Raw genomic sequence first — 21,927 nt, forward strand, 5'->3', positions numbered from 1 at the left:
GAAAGAGCTGGTTTCTGCTGCACCTGCAATCAAGGCTAAGCCTCTCTCGATCACAGCTTTGTCATGGTTTGTGGCCAAGCCCTTCTTCGGTCCCCTTGGGATCATCCTAGCACCATTTCTCACTGTAAACCCAGTTGGCTTCCCTTGCTGCGCACATCCCACAAAGCCAGGAACTGCTTGGGTGTCTTCCACTTGTCCAATGCTGAGAAAGCTCGGGTCCAAGCAGTTTTCCCCTTCACCTGCTCCTTTCCCAGGGAAAAGCTGCTCTTTAGTTCTAAATCAGAGCAAACACCTGAGCTGCCGTTTGCTCCAGCTGGGTGCCAAGGAGAAGTGTGGATAAGCCCTTTATCCGCCACATTCCTTTGGGTTCCACCTGGTGCCTTCTCCAGCTTGTACTCTCCTGATCCCTAGAAGGCACAAATTCCGCAATGGGAAGACCTGACCTAAATGCTGCCCTTCATTTCAGCATTGACTTGGAGCCAAATCCAAAGCTGGCCATTTCTTGAATGACAGACAGAGCTTTCCATTTCCCCATTGAGCCAACTTGCCTTCTTTAAGGGACTGCATCCCCTAGCATTGTTCTTTTCTATTTTTAACACTCACCAGGGGTATGAACTCTGCAAGTTCACTGCTTTTCCTGCCTGTACTATGCTGTCTGTGTGCTCTGCTTGACCTCGTGATGTATCCCTTTACCAACTCCACTCTCAGCTATGACACACTTGGCTGTGGGGTTGCACGCCCCTCTTCTGACCACATCCCAAGGCAACGTGGCTTTTGCTCTGCTTGATGGCAACTTCTCTATTTCTCCACTTGCTTTGACAAACCCTGATATAGGATAGGCAGTGGGGAGCCGCCACCCCCTTTTCTGGACTAGTTAGGCCTTGTTGTCAATCCATCCTGAAAATTGTTTGTTTTCTTGCGGGAATTATCTGTCTGATGTATGCAGCATATAAGATGGGGCAAGACCCCCCCCCCAAAAAATACACAGGGAGATTCTAGAGGAGAATGTAGCCGGACCACTGCTGTACTTCCAAGGGTCTCAGAGAAGCCAGAGGATGTTGGGAAACCATTACCTGCTTATGTCGTCTTGTGTTCCATGTTGTCTTGTTACTTTCATGTTAGTGCAACAAAATAATCTTTGGTTTCTGAGCAACTTTTATCTTGACACTTTCAAAAGCAGGCCGCCCCAGCTGGCATAATCAGCAAAAGTTTCAGCAATGTCACAGAAAAGAGATGGCAGGGAAACAAAAGCCACAGAACTCTCAACGGCTTATTCAAGGCCGTTATGTATGCTGATGGACCAAAGGCACTCCCCCCCCCCATGGTAGACGACCTGTTTTGCATGCAGGAAGTCCCGGGTTCAGTTTCTGGAGTCTTTGGCCAACCAGGTCTCAGCTAGCAGGGCTCTGAGTGATTTCTGCCCAAGGCTTTGGAGAGATGCTCCCAGTCAGGGCTCCAAGGAACCTCGCTTGCTATAAGGCCTCTCCACATCACCTGATGTGCATTAAGCAGAGCCCTTGGGTGGGATCAAAGTCTAGGCAATAACTTCATCAGTTTAAGATACCCTATTAAATTATTATTGTTAAATTCCTGAATAAACCTTTGAGGATATCTGCAGCTTTTGTTCTTCTGTGATACCCGTTGCTGCTGGAGGGGAAACCCTTGAGGGTCGTTGATTCTGAAGGGTTTGTTTTTGCATCATTATGCCAGTACATTGGTACTTGGTTATTTGCTGCAAAGGATTTGATTCTGGGGAGCAACCTTTTTCAAGACTCTGCTTGTCTCTATAACAAAAGTCGGATGTACTGTCTGAGTATTCTTTAAGTCATGTGTGAAGTAAGATAGGCTTAAGCATGTGCATGCATGTGCTATTCCCTAAATCTGGGTAGAGCCACACAAACATTTACCAAGTGGCAATTTAGCACAGAGTGTATGTAACCATTTGGCTTCTTTGTACCTCCCAAATGATAAAAGGAAGTTTACCAAATGTCAGGTGGAGATGTGTGGTGGGAAATGGTCTCATTCCAACTCTCCATCTATAAAAGTCAGGTGAAAGCCAATGACTTCTACAGCCTCCACATATGGCGGCAGATGAGCCTAGCTTCTAAAGAAGATGGCTTGGCCACTTTGTTTGTGAAGGGTGCTCTTGTGCTGTCAGCTGGAGAACATTCAACTAGATCAAAAATCCTTTGAGTGGGTTTTTGGGTGTGGTATGTTTGAATTACTTTTAAAAAAACAAAAGCAAGGCATGTAAGGTATCCAGGAGTCACCCAGCAATCAAGAAGCCAGGCACCATCCCAGAATAAAACCCAGCCAACAAGACCTCAGAGGCAGCAGGGTGAGTACCTTGTTATCTTCCTCTTCCTTATGGTTCAAGGGAACTCACCTGAGCAGAGGCCTTATTGACTGTTTATCTATAGGAACTTTTGACACTGTTAAGATGAATGTTTTTAGCTTCTTAATCTATGTACTACCATGTCCCTAATAGGCTTTGCAAATGAAACACAAAATGAATGTTGGAGGTATTTGTTACTGACTCAAGATCTGCTAGTAAAAGAATGTGCAAGCTTCCAAGTAGCACTGAATTCTAAAGCAGAAATCACAACTATAAAGTAGTCCTGGGAAACCTTTGCCCACCAGGCCTCTGCCATCATGCCTTCAGAGTGATCCCAATCAGAACAATCTGGCCATGCAGATTGTCTAGAGGAAGCAAAACTGGTTACAAATACAGATTTTATTCTGTTCTCATCAGATTGTGTGTCACAGTACTGCCAGCTCATCACCAGAACACCAGGGAACATCATTAACTATTGTTAAGTTGCGGCTTTTGTTTTCTGCCAAGGAGCTCAAAGCAATGTTTAGCTTTACAACAACCCTGGGAAGTAGCCTGAACTGAGAAGTGAGAAGTGAGAACCACACTGAGTTCAGTGCAGCAGGTATATCTCAGAATTCGTCTGGAACCTTGTTGAACATAAATATTGGATTACCAGCTCCCTGCTGGGCACTGTGCTTAGAGCATATCTGTATCCTCACTACTCGGTTCCCACAGACATTCGGTCATTTTTTTCATTTCAATTTAAATTTGTATACTGCCTTACTCCAGTACTATTCACAAGCTGAAGAAACAAAAAATAGACAGCAACGTTCACACACCTAGTAACAATCTGACCCAATGCAAAAAAAGTCACAATAACTTTAAAATAAACAACATATAAAATAAAGCAATATTCATTAATATTGGGGCAAAGCATTAATCCATTAAAATGCAGTAGTAAACAGTATAATCAGCAAATAAGAATTAAACAGGTTACACTTCTCAGTTACAATAAAGAATTACTAATCAATAAAAAATAATGTCAAGTCACAATGCATAAAATACCACAAAACATACAACACCATGCAAGAGGATCAAATTGAGAAACAAGGACACACAACTGAGAGAATTATTTTTTACAAAATATCCCTGAGCTCCTCTTCTCTCTCCCTAGCTGCTTCTGCTGTTCTGCAAGTCGTGGTCTGGGAAAGGCTCCTCAGGCTGGAGGGCGGGGCAAAGCAGTTGCGAAAAGCCATTGCTTGATGGACAGCAGTCTCCACAAGCTGCACCCCATTTTGCAGACTCCAGTAAGGCAGAAAATGGGTAACGAGAAAGTTGTGCAAAGCCACGTCAAAGGGGCATCCTTGTCTTCCTAGTATTGCTCTGGATGTGCATTATGCCACTAGATCAGGAGTGCAAGTAACACAGAGACTTTGTTTGTTGAAGTGCTGTTACAGCTGAGCAATACCTTTTGAAGATAACAAAAGCCATCAGTGAACATCAGCCTTTTCCTGCCTCACAGGTTCTGTGTAGCTCGAAAGCTTGCAAAGTTAAACCTAAAAGGTATCACTCCAATATAAAATATAATAGTCATACTTATTTTTTATTCTTATTCTTATTATCACTTACTACGGTATGTTGGGTGAGCTCTGCAATAGTTCTCTGCATGAAGGAAGAGAGTTGATTTCTTTAAGCCTATGATTTGAAAACCACCAGAGCTGCACTCTGCTAGGTGCTGTCTGGATCCCTGGGTCCACAGGGCCTGTTGCTTGCAGCTTTGACTTTCAGCTGGTGGGTCATTCATAACACACAACCAGGGCACACTCAGGTGGTGCAAGGGGAACAGTCAGCATGTTCTGTGTTTGCTTTTTTAGAAAGAAAAGAGAGAGGGAGAGGTGAGAGGCAGGAGAGAGCAAGAAAACAACAACTCTTTTTATATGTGATACTTAAAATTCTGTTGGGGTTGGCCATTGTTCAGGCAGAAGACAAAGCAGAGGAGAGGCATATGCAAGGCAGCTGAGCATTCTGGGTAATGTAGGTTTGTAGTCACATGACAAACCGGATTGAATCAAGAACTAGTTAAAGCCACTTGTGTGGAACCGTCACAAAAGAAAGAGAGGAGACAGAGGGACAATAATAGATTAAATACAGCTCCATTTCTCAGTTTGGGATAAAAGATGGATCTTTAAGCAGAAAAGTAAATGCCAGCAGCAGAAACTACATGGGAAATCAATAACACTCAAAACCTGCTACAGTTTTAGCTGCTGATTTTCATTTTGCAGTTTTTGCCTCTGCCTTTATTTATTTATTTATTTATTTGCTTGCCTGCTTGTAATAATCATAAAGAAAATTACACAAAATCACGTTCATATATCATATAAGTACATCAGTATACATATTTAAATATATAGACAGCTTTTTAACATTAGATCAGAACCATCATTTAAGCTCAACAAACCCCAGATATATCTATTGGTTAACTTTTGATTTCATGTTAAAATATACATTTTAAGATTCTCTAGGTCATGGGTGTCAAACACAAGGCCCGGGGGCCAAATCCGGCCCGCCAGACCTCGTCATGTGGCCCGCCGAGCGCCCCAGCCAGCAGGACCCAGCAGCGGGACCTTGCTGCTGAAGCGCCGCGCCGACAAAGCGCCGACAAACAGCTGGGGCCTGGGGGGGGGGGGTAGAAAGGCGGCTGGAGCAGTGCTGCATGGAGCACCCCGAGCCACAGCAGAAGGAGGTAGCTTGCCAGGTCAGCGCCCAGCAGCACCGCACGGAGAGTCCCGAGCCTCTGCGATGCAGCAGTGCTCTGTAGCACTTTGAATCCTCCTCCTCCTGCCATGGCTCGGCGCCTGGAAACGGCTGCTTCTGCTGCTGAAGCACAGACAAAGCACCCAGCAGCGCCGCGTGGAGGAGCAGGAGGATTCAAAGTGCAGCCAGCAGCAGCAACGCTCCCAGAGACTCGGGGCGCTCTGCGCACGCTGCTGGGTGCCGACCCAAGCCTCTGGGAGCCGGCAGTAGGAGGAGGAGGCTTGCTGGGTCGTCACCCAGCAGCGTGCGCAGAGCGCCCTGAGTCTCTGGGAGCGTTGCTGCTGCTGGCTGCCGGAGGCTAGGGGTGCTCTGCGCGCGCTGCTGGGTAATGACCCAGCAAGCCTCCTCCTCCTCCTGCCGGCTTCCTGAGGCTTCGGGGTGCTCTGCGCGCGCTGCTGGGTGATGTCCCAGCAAGCCTCCTCCTCCTCCTGCCGGCTCCCAGGGGCTTGGGTTGACACCCAGCAGCGCACGCATAGCACCCCAAGCCTCATTCAAACCAACTTTAAAGAACACATTTTTTTAAAAAAAAATCAGCAGTAACATGGTCATAAAACCACATCTAAAAAGTCTGGGGTAATACAACGTTTTCACCTGGTACCAAAAAGAAGAAAAAAAGACTCAGGTCCAGATGAACCTCTGCGCATGCTGCTGGAACCACCTGCAGTAATAATAATAAAAAGACACCCACCGAAAATAAGCCACCCTGTGTTTTTTTGAGGAAAAAAGTTATAAGACGGTGTCTTAAAAAAGGGAAAACACGGTAGGATGCTGCTTTATACTTCTGGCCCTTAAACCCTGGAACCAGGAGAACAGCTCCAGTGAGTCAACCTCAGCCAGTCAGGGTGGTGGCTCACTGGCAGAACATCTGTCCTGCATGCAGAAGGACCCCAGCATCTCCAGGTACTAGTAGCTCTGCAAAGGTCCTGCGTGAAACCCTAGTGAGCCTCCACCACCCAGTGCAGTTACCAAAAATCATTTTTCAATAAATTGTACAATAATTGTACATTTGAATATCTACTTGCCATTATTCTGACTATGTTAGTTATTACTTACATTATTACAAAAAACAGTAATAACTGAATGCAGTGACAATAATTTATGATAATAAAGAGTGGACACATAGTCCTACAGATACTACCGGCCCTTTGAGGGTGACCAAACTGCTGATGCGGCCCCCGATGAATTTGAGTTTGACACCCCTGCTCTAGGTTTATACCTCTTCCAACTACAGTGGTGCCTCGCAAGACAAATTTAATTCGTTCCAGGAGTCAATTCGTCCTACAAAGAATTCGTTTTGCGAGTCGCGGTTTCCCATAGGAATGCACTGGAACTTAATCAAAGCGTTCCTATGGGCTCTGGGGGACTGGCGGCGGCGGCGCTTGCTCACTTGGCTTGGGGAAGGCAGGCAAGCAGGCGGCAACAGCCCAGGCAAGGGCTCCAGGGCTGCTGCTTCCTGCCTGCCTGCCTGCCTGCCTGCCTTCACATGACACGTGCTCGCACGCTGGGCCTCCTTCTCCCCACTGATTGTGCCAGGAGGGGCAGGATGCATGGGGGGCACCTGGAGGCGGTGGCAGGGGGGATGTCAGCCCCCCTCAATATTGGTGGGGTTGGGCCCCCTGCCTCAAAATATTGAGGGGACTGAAGCCCCTTGCACCCCCTATACATGGCACCCCTGCCTTGCACTATATTTTATCTATAACTAGCTGTCCTGGCCGGTTCCCCTGCATTAGTGTTGTTTTCTGTTAAAGGTCCCATATTCAGTTGGTTGGAATGTTCTGTTGTGATGTCACTGATAGTATGCAGCCAATGGCACCAGGTGAGATGTATGTTCCTTTGACGTCCACTGGAGGGCGCTATGTGTTTTTTGGGGGGGAGAAAATTCCATTTTTACCTGCCCAAAGGTTTGGCACGTGTGGAATCTAAGGTTGTGTTGGCACTCGTGTATTGGTACTGGATGCTGTGTCCAAATTTGAACGCAATCGGTCGGGCGGTTTCCGAGAAAAGTGGAAAGTCCCAAACATGGACCATTTACATTTTTATATACGGTACCGGTATATAGATTGTTAGCCACCTTGACAACAAATATTTATGCTGAATGTGCAGAAAATGTAAATAAGGAAGTACATTTGATCTTGCTTCTACAAAGACTTGCAAAGCTATAAACCAATTCCTGCCCTTCTGTCTCTTCTCACAGGTCACAGTAGCACATCTTCAGGTGCCTAGCAGCAGGATGAAACCTCCGTTGGACTCCTTTTCCAAAACTGTCTCAAGCCCCATTATTTGTCACTTGTCCTAGTGATGTAGCTCAAACAACATAAAGTAACTGAAGAATAGCTCCCTAGAACCCTTTTTAATATTCCCCTCTAGGACCCTGGTGTATTCCCATGTAGGGAATGCAGAAAAACTAGTTGGTGTTTCAGCTCCTCTAGCAAATACACATTTGTGCGCATGCCCTTCTTGTGGGGAAAATTACCCTTCTCAGCACAGTGGGTTGTGTCTGGAGACAAATAAAGTGTAGGCAGCAGAAAAATTGCGGAGTCCACTTGAGCAATTGTAGAATCCTAGAACTGTAGTGTCAGAAGGACCCTGAGGACTATCTAACCCAAGGCCTGGTTAGCATGAGAATGAATCCCTCTGCCTTAAAGCACACACAGCAGCAAGAGGACAAGATCACCAGAGGGATGGCAGACGGTAGGAAAGCAATCCTAGGGTGCTTCTGCCAACCAAGGAATACGTGGGCAGTTGGAAGTGCTGCAGGTACCTGGTGCTTCTCTGATGATTCAAAAGGAAGTCTTGTTAATACGCTGGCCCCAAATTCAGCATTCAGGTAACATCCCTCTTTAAGTGCCTATTCCAACCAGGAAGAATATTTGGAGGATGGACAATGGATAGTGGCTGACAGATTGAGGTTGAATCCTGGCAAGACAGAAGTGCTGTTTCTGGGGGACAGGGGACGGGTGGGTGTGGGGACTCCCTGATCTTGAATCATAGAATCAGAGTTGGAAGAGACACAAGGGCCATCCAGTCCAACCCCCTGCCAAGCAGGAAACACCATCAAAGCATTCTTGACAGATGGTTATCAAGCCTCTGCTTAAAGACCTCCAAAGAAGGAGACTCCACCACACTTCTTGGCCGCAAATTCCACTGTCGAACAGCTCTTACTGTCAGGAAGTTCTTCCTAATGTTTAGGTGGAAGCTTCTTTCTTGTAGTTTGAATCCATTGCTCTGTGTCCGCTTCCCTGGAGCAGCAGAAAACAACCATTCTCCCTCCTCTATATGGCATCCTTTTATATATTTGAACGTGGCTATCATATCACCCCTTAACCGTCTCTTCTCCAGGCTAAACATATCCAGCTCCCTAAGCCGTTCCTCATAAGGCATCATTTCCAGGCCTTTGACCATTTTGGTTGCCCTCTTCTGGACACGTTCCAGTTTGTCAGTATCCTTCTTGAACTGTGGTGCCAAGAACTGGACACAGTACTCCAGGTGAGGTCTGACCAGAGCAGAATACAGTGGTACTATTACTTCCCTTGATCTAGATGCTATACTCCTATTGATGCAGCCCAGAATTGCATTGGCTTTTTTAGCTGCTGCATCATACTGTTGACTCATGTCAAGTTTGTGGTCTACCAGGACTCCTAGATCCTTTTCACATGTACTGCTCTCAAGCCAGGTGTCACCCATTTCATTCCCCCCCCCAAGTGTAGTACTTTACATTTCTCCTTGTTAAAATTCACCTTGTTTGCTTTGGCCCAGTTCTCTGATCTGTTAAGGTCATTCTGAAGTGTGATCCTGTCCTGTGGGGTATTAGCCACCCCTCCCAATTTGGTGTCATCTGCAAACTTGATCAGGATGCCCTCAAGCCCATCATCCAAGTCATTGATGAAGATGTTGAATAAGACTGGGCCCAAGACAGAACCCTGTGGCAGGCCACTAGTCACTACTCTCCAGGATGAGGAGGAGCCATTGATGAGCACCCTTTGGGTTCGGTCAGTCAGCCAGTCACAAATCCACTGAATGGTAGCATTGTCTAGCCCGCATTTTACCAGCTTCTTTACAAGAATATCATGGGGCACCTTGTCAAAGGCCTTGCTGAAATCAAGATAGGCTATATCCACAGCATTCCCTTCATCTACGAGGCTTGTAATTCTGTCAAAAAAATAAGATCAGATTAGTCTGACATGACCTATGTTTCAGAAACCCATGCTGACTTTTATTGATCACAGCGTTCCTTTCTAGGTGCTCACAGACCGTTTGCTTAATGATCTGCTCTAGAATCTTTCCTGGAATTGATGTCAGGCTGACTGGGCGGTAATTGTTTGGGTCCTCTCTTTCCCCCTTTTTGAAAATAGGGACAACATTTGCCCTCCTCCAGTCTACTGGGACTTTGCCTGTTCTCCAGGAATTCTCAAAGATTACTGCCAGTGGTTCTGAAATCACCTCTGCCAGTTCTTTTAATACTCTTGGATGTAGTTCATCTGGCCCTGGATACTTGAATACATCTAAATTAGCCAAGTATTCTTATACTACCTCCTTACTTATTCTGGGCTGTGTTTCCCCTGTTGAATCATCTGCTCCATATTCTTCAGGTCAGGCATTGTTTTCTTTTTTGGAGAAGACTGAGGCAAAGAAGGCATTGAGGAGTTCTGCCCTTTCTCTGTCCCCTGTTCACATTTCACCATCTTCTCTTCTAACTGACCCCACTGTTTCTTTGTTCTTCCTTTTGCTACGGACATACGCATAAAAGCCCTTTTTGTTGATTTTAACCTCTCTAGCAAGCCTGAGTTCATTCTGTGCTTTAGCTTTTCTGACTTTGTCTCTACACGTGCTGGCTGTTTGTTTGAATTCCTCTCTGGTGGTTTCCCCCTTTTTGCATTTTTGGTACATATCCCTTTTAAATCTTAACTCAGTTAAAAGTTCTTTAGATAGCCACCCTGGCTTCTTTAGGCACCTTCCATGTTTCTGTCTCATTGATATTGCCTGAAGTTGTGCTTTTAATATCTCCCTTTTAACAAACTCCCAACCATCATGAACTCCCTTCCCTTTTAGTATTTCTGTCCATGGGATTTCACCCAGCGTTTCCCTAAGTTTTCTGAAGTCTGCTTTCTTAAAGTCTAGAATTTGAGTCTTAGTATGCTTGGTTGCTCCTTTCCGCTGTATAATAAACTCCAGAAGAGCATGGTCACTCCCACCTAATGATCCTGCCACTTCTACCCCACTAACCAGGTCATCACTATTGGTTAGGACCAATGGGGTAACTGTGCCCCTGAAGGACCAGGTGCGCAGCCTGGGAGTCATTTTGGACTCACAGCTGTCCATGGAGGCGCAAGTCAATTCTGTGTCCAGGGCAGCTGTCTACCAGCCCTACCTGCCCGCAGACTGTCTCACCAGAGTGGTGCATGCTCTAGTTATCTCTCGCTTGGATTACTGCAATGTGCTCTACCTTTGAAGGTGACCCGGAAACTACAGTGGTACCTCTAGTTACAAACTTAATTCATTCCAGAGGTCCATTATTAATCTGAAACTGTTCTTAACTAAAGGCGTGCTTTCACTAATGGGGCCTCTTGCTGCCGCTGCACCGCCTGCACACAATTTCCGTTGTCATCCTGGGGCAAAGTTCTCAATTCAAGGTAACTCTTCCAGGTTAGCAGAGTTTGTAACCTGAAGCATTTGTAACTGGAGGTACCACTGTACAACTAATCCAGAATGCGCTGCCAGACTGATGACTGGGAGTAGCAGCTGAGACCATATTATACCAGTCCTTAAAGACCTACAGTGGCTCCCAGTACGTTTCCGAGCACAGTTCAAAGTGTTGGTGCTGACCTTTAAAGCCTTAAACGGCCTCGGCCCAGTATACCCGAAGGTGCATCTCCACCCCCATCGTTCTGCCCGAACACTGAAGTCCAGCACCGGGGGCCTTCTGGCAGTTCCCTCACTGCGAGAAGTGAGGTTACAGGGAACAAGGCAGAGGGCCTTCTTGGTGGTGGCGCCCACCCTATGGAACGCCCTCCCATCAGATGTCAAGGAAATAAACAACTATCCGACTTTTAGAAGACATCTGAAGGCAGCCCTGTTTAGGGAAGTTTTTAATGTTCGAAGTTTTATTCTTTTTTTAATGTTCTGTTGAAAGCCGCCCAGAGTAGCTGGGGAAACCCAGCCAGATGGGTGGGGTATAAATAATAAAAATATTATTATTAGGCAGTTGTAAAACCGTGATATTTGTCAACAGGTATCCAAACAGCCCTTGGAGTCAGAGGCCATTACATGTTAGCATATTGCAGCTCTGCTTACATTGTTGTTGTATCTGTTTTGTTAGAGCTTTTGTGTTTGTGATTCAGAAATGCACCCAACCTCAGGCTTGGGCTTGTGTGCTTTAGTGCTTTGGAATCTGTGTGCACACTTTAAGGTTTTAAGGGTACGCCACTGCCACCTTGTGCTCTTTACTGTACCAGAGGTTCAAACACTGCCAGGTCCGTGTCATTTCAAGTTAGAAATCATTCCATGGCCTTCTGATGTAAGAAGTTGCAGAGTAGACCCTATTCCAAAGTGATTGCAAATCAGTAACAGGTAAAGGAGCAATTAGGCTGCATCAACTCTTTTCCTGGGATGTGTCCTGGGGAAAGCTGGTGCAGTTTGAGCCCAGAGGGAGTAATCACTTCCAGGTTTCCTAGTGAGGAAGCAAATTCCTCTTTAAAGAGGAACATTAGGTCTTCTGGCCTCTCCCCATGCAAAGGGCCCACCTGCCAAAGACACAGCAGCAGAACTGCCCAAGAAAAGAAAGGAATTATATATATCTCTTTAACGAGAGGATGGTGTGAGATGCACCTGAGATGCATTGGATCAGAGTACCAGGCAAGAAAAGTAGGAAGGGACAGAACAGGACAACTAAGTGGGCAGTATTGGTATGAGCAGCAGAATTGTCCCAGCCCTCTGCCTGCTTGAGACTAAAGATTTCCTGAAAGCAGAGAGAGGACGGGAGGCAGTTGCAATTTGTTTGCTTAATTTGCTTGCCATGCCAGAGTTCTAGCAGCACATGTGTAACTGACATTTTGCTTTTAAGTTCTTGCTCTTTTTTGTTTTAGTTCTAAGCAGGGTAGGGAGGCCAAATCAAGTGTGAGTTTTTTAACCCTTCCCACAGCACTCTTTTCATAACCCAGATTCAAACTGCTGTTTGACCCAAAAGGAAAAAACATGCAGGTACATTACATTTTTCCTTTATGGAGCAAACAGCAGTTTCAGGTGAGCCATTTACCTATATATTGGGGAAATGGCATGCTGGAAAGAGCTATAAGCACTCCTTTCTTCCAGCACATCTTTCCTGTTCCTGGGTGGGCCTGAGTATATGTTCTAAACCAAAGGGAGGTGCAGGTACTTTTCAGGAGCAGAATCCAGAGGTGAAGGAATTGAGTCAAATGGTTCCCTACTACTACTCTTGTCTACTCTAAAAACCTACAGGGACTCCCAGCATCTGAATTGATGCATCAGCCACAACTAGCTCCAGAACTGCTTCTGTAATACAGAAGGGTGGACCTACCTGTCCCACCCTCAAGTCCAGTTTGGGTCCTTCTGGTTTTGAACCCCTTGCAAATAGGTTTCTAAGCTGAACGGAGAAGGCAGCCCCATCAACAATCCTCTGGGTTGCACTTTCCTGAGCCTCCTGCCAATGCTGCTTCCTGCAATCTGGCAGTGAGCCATTGGGGGGGGCTTTGATTTGGGGCCCTGGAAATCTCAGTTCCCTTTGTGCTGTTAGATTAGGATGCCAGCAGTTCAGCATACCCAGAATTTCTGATGATTTAACAGGGTGGGATCTTAATCATCTTCCAAGGATGTTTCTTGAGCTGTGGGTAGCATCCTTCCCAGGTCTCAACCTTGCCTCTACTGCAAACAGGTAATTGGAATAACCACACCAAAGTTCTATTGATAGCCATCACTTGAAGCTCGGCTGAAGGTCCTGGAACTGTGCTTTAGGTTGAATCAGCCTTCAACTAGACTGCCGTGCTTCTTTTTGATGCAGCCTCTCTCTTTCCTGTAGCTGTGTCCCTCTCTATATCTTAGCTGCTTCTTAATTTGGCTGTTTGTGGTATGTACTGCATGCCCCTCCAACTGATTATTTAAAAGTAACATTATTTCCCCCCCACCTCAGCCCATTCCCTTGTACTTCCTCTCATCTTTTCTCCCTTTCTCATTTCAGAAAAGAACCAGCTACCGAAAATGCGTCCTCCAGGCTTGAAATTTCGCCTGAAGAAGCGCACACAAGCCCCATACTGAACTTGGCTGCCCTTCCATTTGTTTCTCAGGAACTCCACAGCACCTCCAAAGGAATGGGTTCATCAGTATTCCTCATGTCCCCCAAGACAGGGAGAACCCCCCCTCCTTTGTTCTACCCTAAGCTTGGAGGTTTTGCCATCAAGAAAACAGCCCTATTCGTTGCCCCAACAGAACTCCCCAAATCCTTTCTTGACTGAACTGATTGCTGGTGCTTTTAACATTCATTGTTGTTTTCCGTTTGACCAGCTGACCTTGTTTTTGCCTTTTTATTGTGTCTGTGACATTGTCCATTGATAAGTAAAGAGGGGCACCATGTCCTGGTCTCTTTCCTGCATCTCCTTGTTGTCCATGTGTCTGTTTTTCTTTTTGCTCATCTGTTCAGTAAGCAGGTAATGGTTATGCCCATTTGTTATGTGCTGTGTAGCATCATCTGTACATAGAGGGTAGTCTTGGCTAGGATTATGGGCTCTGGCACCATCCATTTTACTGTTCACATACCGTGGAATCCTGATTTGTGCTGCTGAGAGACCTAATCAGGGGCTGTCCTACCAATCTGGGTACTGCTGAGCATCAGAGTAGCTTGGTGCTTTGGTAGTTTCTTTCTGCATGGAGACCTCTGCATTCTGAGGATGAATGGCCATGTCAGAAGAACAGTCACTAACCTAGCCTAACATAAACCAAGGAAGAGGCAAGCAGTGGCATTAAAAGTCCGTTTATTCAGTCAGCAGACTCAAATGGAAAAGCTTTCATTGGACTATGGACAACTATGGGCAGTTCCTGAAGGTCCCTCTCTGCACATTTCTCTGGGAGAAAGCGAGACAGAGCCGCTCTTGGCATGCTGCTTCCCGGGGGGGGGGCATTCAAACTTCCATTCCTTGAGGACTGCTACCACCCAGGAATAGCTCTATACTGTTTTATTCTGCTGATTGCATAAACTGGCCCAAAGTGTCATTGTGTTTTGTCCTCCCGGATCATGTGGTAAGACAGAGAATTTATGAAGGACTTAATCTTGCTGAAATCATGCCATGGGCTCACTGACACTGGGATGAAGTTGCCCGTTTTCAAATTAATTCAGCTGATATAGATGCCGCTTTGTCTACAATAACCATGTTGGTCAGTAGGGGGCAGCTGCTAAGCAAGTAACACTTCTTTCCTAGACAAAGATGAATGCTCGAAGGATAATGGTGGATGCCAGCATGAGTGCCTGAACACTTTTGGCAGCTACGAGTGCCAGTGCCGCAGTGGCTTTGTGCTGCACGACAACAAGCATGACTGCAAAGAAGGTGCGTTACATGGTTTTCTTGGTGAAAAGGGTCCCCCTTGTGGATCTCCCAGGGCCAATGCCAAAATCCTTGTCTGAAAATCCATAAGCATAAAAGATGGGTTGGGTCCAGCGAGGTAAGATAGATGCCCCCCACCTGTGTAATACCTGTCAGCTCTGGACCACTTTCTTAACATGCTTTGCATACAGAAGATCCCCATTTCAATCCCTGGAACTAGGGGTGTCCATGGGGCAAGGAAAGATATGGTTTTTGTAGAAGTTTTTAATGCTGGGGTAGAGAGCCTGTGGCTCTCCAGATGATGTTGGACTACAGGTCCCATCACCCCTGAGCACTGGTCCTGCTGGCTGGTGCTGATGGGAGCGGGAGTAGTAACAACACCTGGAATGTCACAGGTTCCCCATCCTTGCTTGTAATGTAGGGGTGGGGAACCTGTAGTCTGCACACGTCATGTGCTCCACCTCTGATGTCATATGGGATATCAGATGTGGGGCAGGTAAAATGCAGCTGCTGTGGAACAATTGGAAGCCTTAAAAGTGCTTGTTGTCAGGGCCATGATTAGCTGCACAAGGGAGTTCTACCTTAGGAACTTGGTAGCACTTCATGGAGGCAGCCAACAGCTGATGGGCACCTACAGCAAGCTGGTTGGGATCTGCACTTTCAGCAAGCCCAAGAATCCTCCGTGCAAATGCTCCTCCTTGTAGGTGCAACTCCAGCTGTGCCCACCAATAAGTGTTTTTTGTTTTGCCATTGTGACATCAGATGATTGGCAGGTGGGAGTCTACATCCCCACATCAAAATGGCCTGCAGAGGGTTAGGGAGGTCAATATTTGGCCCATGGCTTGGATTTTGTTCCCCTTCCCTGCTTTAATGTACTGTTACACAGATCCCAGTGAAGAGGCTTGATTGTTTCACTGCTTGCTGAAGAACTAGTCTGGCAAATGCACTGTGCTTGTTTTCACTTGAAAGTTGTTGGGGGCACTAGAATTGGTGTGGTTCAGCAGAGAAGGTGCCAGACTTGATTAGGAAGATCAAGAATCAGATCTGTTTTGTGCTGTAGATTCACAGAGGTGTGTAGGCCGCTGTCCCTTCAGCGTGGCTGATCATGCTGTGCTCTTTATGGAAGAAGCTGCCCCTGAACTGTCCTCTCAAGGGGAAAAACTCCACGGATCTCAATCCTGGATTGTTTGGTGGGTTCTGAGGCTCTGGCAGTAGCATTAATGCATACATGTTTTGTTTTGTTTTAACAATTTGCTACTTTGGAGGAGCTTGGTGGGGTAGCATAGTGGCTGCAGGCTGGACTAGCTCATCAAGTGTGTTCTTCCGGGACAACAGTTGCACTTTCTCCCCAAGAAACCTAGAGGGTGGGGAAGATAACAGAACAGAACAGAATAGAATAGATCTTTATTGTCATTGTCCCCTTGCAGGAACAACAAAATTTCTCGATTGCTGTATCAACTCAATTAAAACACTCCACATGAATTAAAATACTAATAAGCACAATACAATACAGAACAGAGGATCCATCTGCTGTTACAATTTTGGTGGCATTTAAGGAGAGTTCTGGGAAGGCATGAATGAGACCAGAAAGAGTTTTTTTTGGGGGGGGGATGAGCAGATGAGAAATGAGTGAGAGAAAAGCAGAAGAAGAATTGATTGTGGTGGAATCTGGGTGGGAAATGAGTTTTTAGCAGGTAAATTCAAAGGGAATTCTTTTGTGTGGGTTTCTTTGTGGTGGGGTGTAAATTAACTGAAGGGAGAGGGATTAGCACATTGTGGCTCAGACTCCCCACCTTTTCCCTGTGCTCCTGTTTGTGGCCTTGGGCAAGTCCAGCACTCTTGTTTCCAGCCAAACACCATGGGAAACACAAGCATTCAATTTATTTATCATGGCTGATGGGTTAATGGGTGGAACTAGAATGAAGCCAGTTGGAGGAGCTGTGGGTGGTGTTGCTGAGGGGAGAGACTTGGTAGACTTGCAGCAATGGAGGTATGAGTTACCCTGCTCAGTTCTTGGCCACAAGTGGGGATAGATTGTGACCTATTCCACAGGATTGGGGCAAAGATAAAAGTTAAATGCACTTTGCATGTTTTAAATGCACACTGCTAATGTGCCCGCTGGACTATCCATAACATTATATCTAATTCCCAGGGAGGCCAAAAATCTCCGTGGTTTAGAGCACAAGCTTTTCATACAGAAGGTTGCAGGTACAGTCCCTGCTGAACAGCTGCTGCCTGTCTGGTATAGGCAATACAAGACTAGATAGAGAAATATTCTGATAAGGGTCCTTACTATTTTCTCTGTGGCCATTTCATCAACAACTGCCTATAGTGACCTTGTATGTGGTGGATAAAGAAAGATGGAATGGAAATAGAAAGTAGACTTCATGGCATTTGTCTGTTTACTGAGTCCCACTTCTTACAGCTGGCTGTGATCACAAGATGACTTCCATCACCGCAACCATCACCAGCCCAAACTGGCCTGATAAATACCCAAGCAAGAAGGAATGCAGCTGGGCAATAACAACTACGCCAGGACACCATGTCAAACTGGTAACTCAGCAGGAGAGAAGAGTGTTAGAAGGAAAAACAAGGCATAGATCAACAGGGTTTCAAACTGTATTTAGACTAGCAGTCCTCTAAACTCACCAGGAACAGAGGCAGGCAATTAAGGGGTCGGGTGGGGAGTCCCTTACCATAAATAACAACAGGTTGTTTTCGCAGAATTTTTGTGGAAGGAAGGGTGGTTCTTTGCTGATGGTTAAAAAGAACAAGAACCCTGAAACATCACCTGGGAGGTGACAATCTTTGTTCTTTGTATGCCACCCCATAACACAAATATCTCTAGGCTGATTTCAATAAAAAGCAATGCACATGTGAAATAAAACATACAAACATAAAATTAAAAACTTTAGTCTTCTGGGTGAACTGGCTCACAAAAGTCAGCATCTGGAGCTACTTGGGATTCAGCACCTGGCAGCCATAATATCAGTACTGAGCCTTGAGAGTCATCATCTGGGTTTCCAGTTGGGTATGAATGTATGTCTGTATGACAAACCAATGTCTTGTCATATGAGGCCAGGCAATCTGATGTGGCCAGTGGCCCCCATCCCCTCCGCAGAGCAGTCCTTCAGTAAAGCCACTCGATGCACTTTGCCTCCCACTGTCTTTGTAAGCAAGTTTCCTATTTCAGACCATCAGGGAGCTGGATATCGAAGGCCACCAAGAATGCACTTATGATCACCTGGAGGTTTACAATGGGAAAGACGCCAAAGCTCCTGTCCTGGGCCGGTTTTGTGGGTCTAAACAACCAGAGCCCATTATCTCTTCTAGCAACAGGATGTTCCTCAGGTTCTTTTCAGATAACTCCGTCCAGAGAAAAGGCTTTGAGGCAACCTACACATCAGGTAACACCCAACACTGGTTCATTGCCAGAGATTGGTAGTCTTAAGCAGCGCTGTTTTTCTAGAAGAAGAGGTGCCGGAACTCATCATGAGCTCCTCCCTCAGTCTCTTAGAATGGCAGTGGCACTCACCTGAGAGGGGCCGGAACGGAGTTCCAGTGAGTTCCTGCTGGGGGGAAAATAGCCCTGGAAACCAGAATAGTAGCTATGAAGGCCTTATAAAAGAGGATGATGCATCAGATAATTCCATCACAAAAGGTTCATCCACCAGGGTCTCCTCGTCATAAACAGTAATTCACCGTCTCTGCCCTACTGTATAAGTGGGCACACCTTAAACATCTCACTTTCCCTCTCTCCAGTCCCCCAGGAATGTTTAAAGATGACCAAACACCTATAGTGAGCGCATACCATGGGGAACCATTTGTCAGTGCTCTGGTGGAGAGAGACTAGAGCACATGCTTAGATGCAGAAGGTCCTGAGTTCAAGCCCTGGTATGTTGAGTTTAGGAAAGAAAGGCTCAAGAAGCAGGTGATGAGGACGACTTTACTCAGGACTCTGGAGAACCACTGCCAAACTGAACTGAAAACACTAGACTAGATGGACAAAAGGCAGCTTCCTAGTCTGAGATCCCAGCCAAGGGATGTCTAGCCAAATCCAGCTATCTAGAAGAGTGGGGTGGGATTTCTGTTGGCTAGCAAATGACTCACCTGGTCTGCTTCACTCACTGTGTGAAGGGTGCACTTTCTTTTGGGAAAACCAAGAATTCCACTGTGTGTTTGTTCTTATTTCCAGAATGTGGAGGCCAGATGCGAGCTGAAGTAAAAACCAAGGATCTCTATTCGCATGCCCAGTTTGGAGACAACAACTACCCTGGAGGCTCGGAGTGCGAATGGGTGATTGTGGCTGAGGAAGGCTATGGGGTTGAGCTCATCTTCCAGACATTTGAGATTGAGGAAGAGGCAGACTGTGGCTATGACTACATGGAGCTGTTTGATGGCTATGACGGGACGGCCCCTCGTTTGGGACGCTACTGCGGCTCTGGGGTGAGCTGCTTGCTTGGTACTCCTGTTGCTCTCCTCTTGTGGAACTGTTACAGGAGTCTCTCTGGCAAAAACACAAAACAAAGATGCCACAAATCACTTAGATTGGGGCCGCCTGCAAGGACAGGAGCAGGAGCAGAATGTATAATAAGATATAATAAGGCCTTGATATAATTGACTCTGGTGAATTGCTTATCTTTAGAACTTGGGCAAACCATTTCTAACATTTGTTATGGTGTCCGGGGGGGGGGGAATGTCTGTAATTCTGTAGGATGCCCATTGTTTGTTTGTCTATATGAAAACAGCACAGAATTTAACTTCCCAAGAGCCCCAGGATGCACTCGTAAAGGCACATCCACACGGCAATGCGACCCTCCAGTGTCACCTTGCCTTTTTCCTGTGGTTTTTCCATCTTTCTTTTTCAGAAGAAGGAATAAATGCCTTAGTGCTACTGTTGCAGGTTTGTAAAAAGAAGGGTTGCTTTTGTTTACGTAGGCAGTGACATACTGAGCATATGACCCTATCACAGCTCATTTATAACCATTGCAATAGGTGTTATTTATGCCTGTTCATTTTTTAATCACTCTTTTAATTAGAAGTAAAACAATTATAATCCAAAATAAAAAAATTCCTTCAGTAGCACCTTAAAGACCAACTAAGTTCATATTTTGGTATGAGCTTTCGTGTGCATGCACACTTCTTCAGATACACTGAAACAGAAGTCACCAGACCCTTATGAATAGTCAGAGGGTGGGGTGTGTGTGACTATACATAAGGGTCTGGTGACTTCTGTTTCAGTGTATCTGAAGAAGTGTGCATGCACACGAAAGCTCATACCAAAATATGAACTTAGTTGGTCTTTAAGGTGCTACTGAAGGAATTTTTTTATTTTGCTTCGACTCAGACCAACACGGTTACCTACCTGTAACTAGAATTATAATCCAGTTACCCTTCTTTTATTTTCATGAAGGAGAGGTACAGTGCTATAACACTATATGCTATAATGTTATTTTTATAAAATAAACGACAACCCAGTTTTAAAACCCCATTAAGCATCAAGGGTGTCATAAGGCAGACAGTGAGGCAGGTAATAGGGGATAAGGAGCAGCAGCCGCCAGGGCTGGAGGGCCGAGCTGTGTGTGCCACATGGCCAGCCGGCTCCACCCCTTAAGCCAGCCTGCTGCCCTCAGGGGCAGTGGAAGACACAGTCCTCTCGCCAGTGGGAGAGCCAGATTCAAGGGCCAGACTGATCAGCTGGCAGTTCATAGAGTAGGGCAGGGTGACCACTTGTCTTTGACCTCAGGCAACAGAAATGTTTTGCATGAGCCCTGTTGAGCATGTTGCTAAAATAGAGATAATTAAACATATTTTAACATTATTGCATAAGCGAGAAGCACCTAGTAATTTGGGGGCAGGGAAGAGAAGTTAACTCCACTTTTGTGGACTTCTTTCCCTTGACAGACTGACTTCTTTCCCCTGACTATGCTGAGGAAGGCAGGATCTTACCTCTTAGGGTTAAGAAGGAATTGTGTCTTCCCAGTTCATCTTACCTGTTCTCTCTCTTGATCCTTCCTTCCTTCCCGCTAGCCTCCAGAAGAGGTCTATTCTGCTGGTGATTCCGTGATGGTGAGATTCCACTCAGATGACACCATCAACAAGAAGGGCTTCCACCTGCGCTACACCAGTACCAAGTTCCAGGACACGCTGCACACACGGAAGTGATCTCTGGCCGCCCAACACCCTCCAAAGGAGAGCAAGCCTTCCAGGACTGGAGGGGCAGGTCTCCACTGTCTGCAGAAAAAGGAAAAAAAGACACTCTGGAGAAAATTCAAATAGACTGGAAGGAGAAAAACACAATACACCTCAGAGTGTGAAACACTCAAGCAAAAGCAAAGGTGCTGCCAGCTGCTTCTACAGACTTGTCTCGGGGGAGTCCTTTCCTTTAAAAAACAAATGTCAATTTCTGTGCCTCTTTGTTTCTTGAGCAGAGTGTCTCCAGGACTAACCACTTCACAGCTTCCATTTACAGTTTGATTCTTGGTCTGCAGGGCTCTCCCCTGGTCCTGGAGGTTATGATTTAAATGCTGGGAAATCCAACGTATGGCAGACATTTTCCTTTATAAACTCCATAAAGCAGGTTGACCAGCAAAGTGTCCGACCCAAATGCAGTGGAGAGACTGCCAGGCTCTTATCTGTTGTAATGATGTAATAAACACTCTTTCTTGTACTTCTCAAGAGATGCACAACAGCCTCTTTAAACATGTACTCTTTGAGATTTTTAAAAAATTCTTCCATTACCAAGAAAAATATAACTTGAAAACTTCTTGCTCCTTCATTAACTTTTTTATTTTTAAATTAAATTTTTAATTGGAATAAAAGCAGAACTTGCAGTCCCCACTTGTCCAGACCTACGAAAAGGGAAAATACTACATCCAGAATTCCTGAAATTACCTTGTGAATCTTTATTTTCATTGGTTCCTTTTTGCGTTCTGGTTCTGTGCAACTCTCTTTCTGGAGCCATTTCAAATGGGGTTTTGGCCATTTCTTTCTTTTCCCCCATTCCAGCTGCACTCTCCTTTTGGGATGGTTTGTTTCACCTTCCCTTCTGCTTTTCTGTTCATTATTCCTGCCATTCACTTCCTGCTCAAGTGGGAACATAAGTAAGAGCTCTTCTGGATTAGGCCAAAGACCCATCTAGTCCATCATCCTTTTCTTACAGGGGCCAACCAGATGCGTGTGAAAAGCCTAGAAACATGACCTAAGTGCAAGTGCGCTCTCCCCACTTGTGATCCCCAGCAAGTTGGATTT

General features: G+C 45.9%; 1 protein-coding gene across 3 annotated transcripts in view; it reads left to right on the forward strand.

Moving 5' to 3' along the window:
• The window catches only part of BMP1 (bone morphogenetic protein 1), a 132,500-nt gene extending 111,046 nt beyond the window's left edge, over positions 1-21,454 (forward strand). For all 3 annotated transcript variants that reach the window (XM_035138994.3, XM_035138993.3, XM_088657724.1), the window contains 5 exons: positions 14,554-14,679; positions 17,102-17,229; positions 17,870-18,083; positions 18,872-19,122; positions 20,707-21,454. In XM_035138994.3, the coding sequence (XP_034994885.1) occupies positions 14,554-14,679; positions 17,102-17,229; positions 17,870-18,083; positions 18,872-19,122; positions 20,707-20,841 (854 nt within the window). In that variant the 3' untranslated portion in view covers positions 20,842-21,454. The remainder of the gene's footprint in view (positions 1-14,553; positions 14,680-17,101; positions 17,230-17,869; positions 18,084-18,871; positions 19,123-20,706) is intronic.
• Positions 21,455-21,927: the final 473 nt, after the last annotated feature.

This window comes from Zootoca vivipara, chromosome 14, assembly GCF_965207765.1.
Source record: "Zootoca vivipara chromosome 14, rZooViv2.hap1.1, whole genome shotgun sequence".
Lineage (NCBI taxonomy): Eukaryota > Metazoa > Chordata > Lepidosauria > Squamata > Lacertidae > Zootoca > Zootoca vivipara.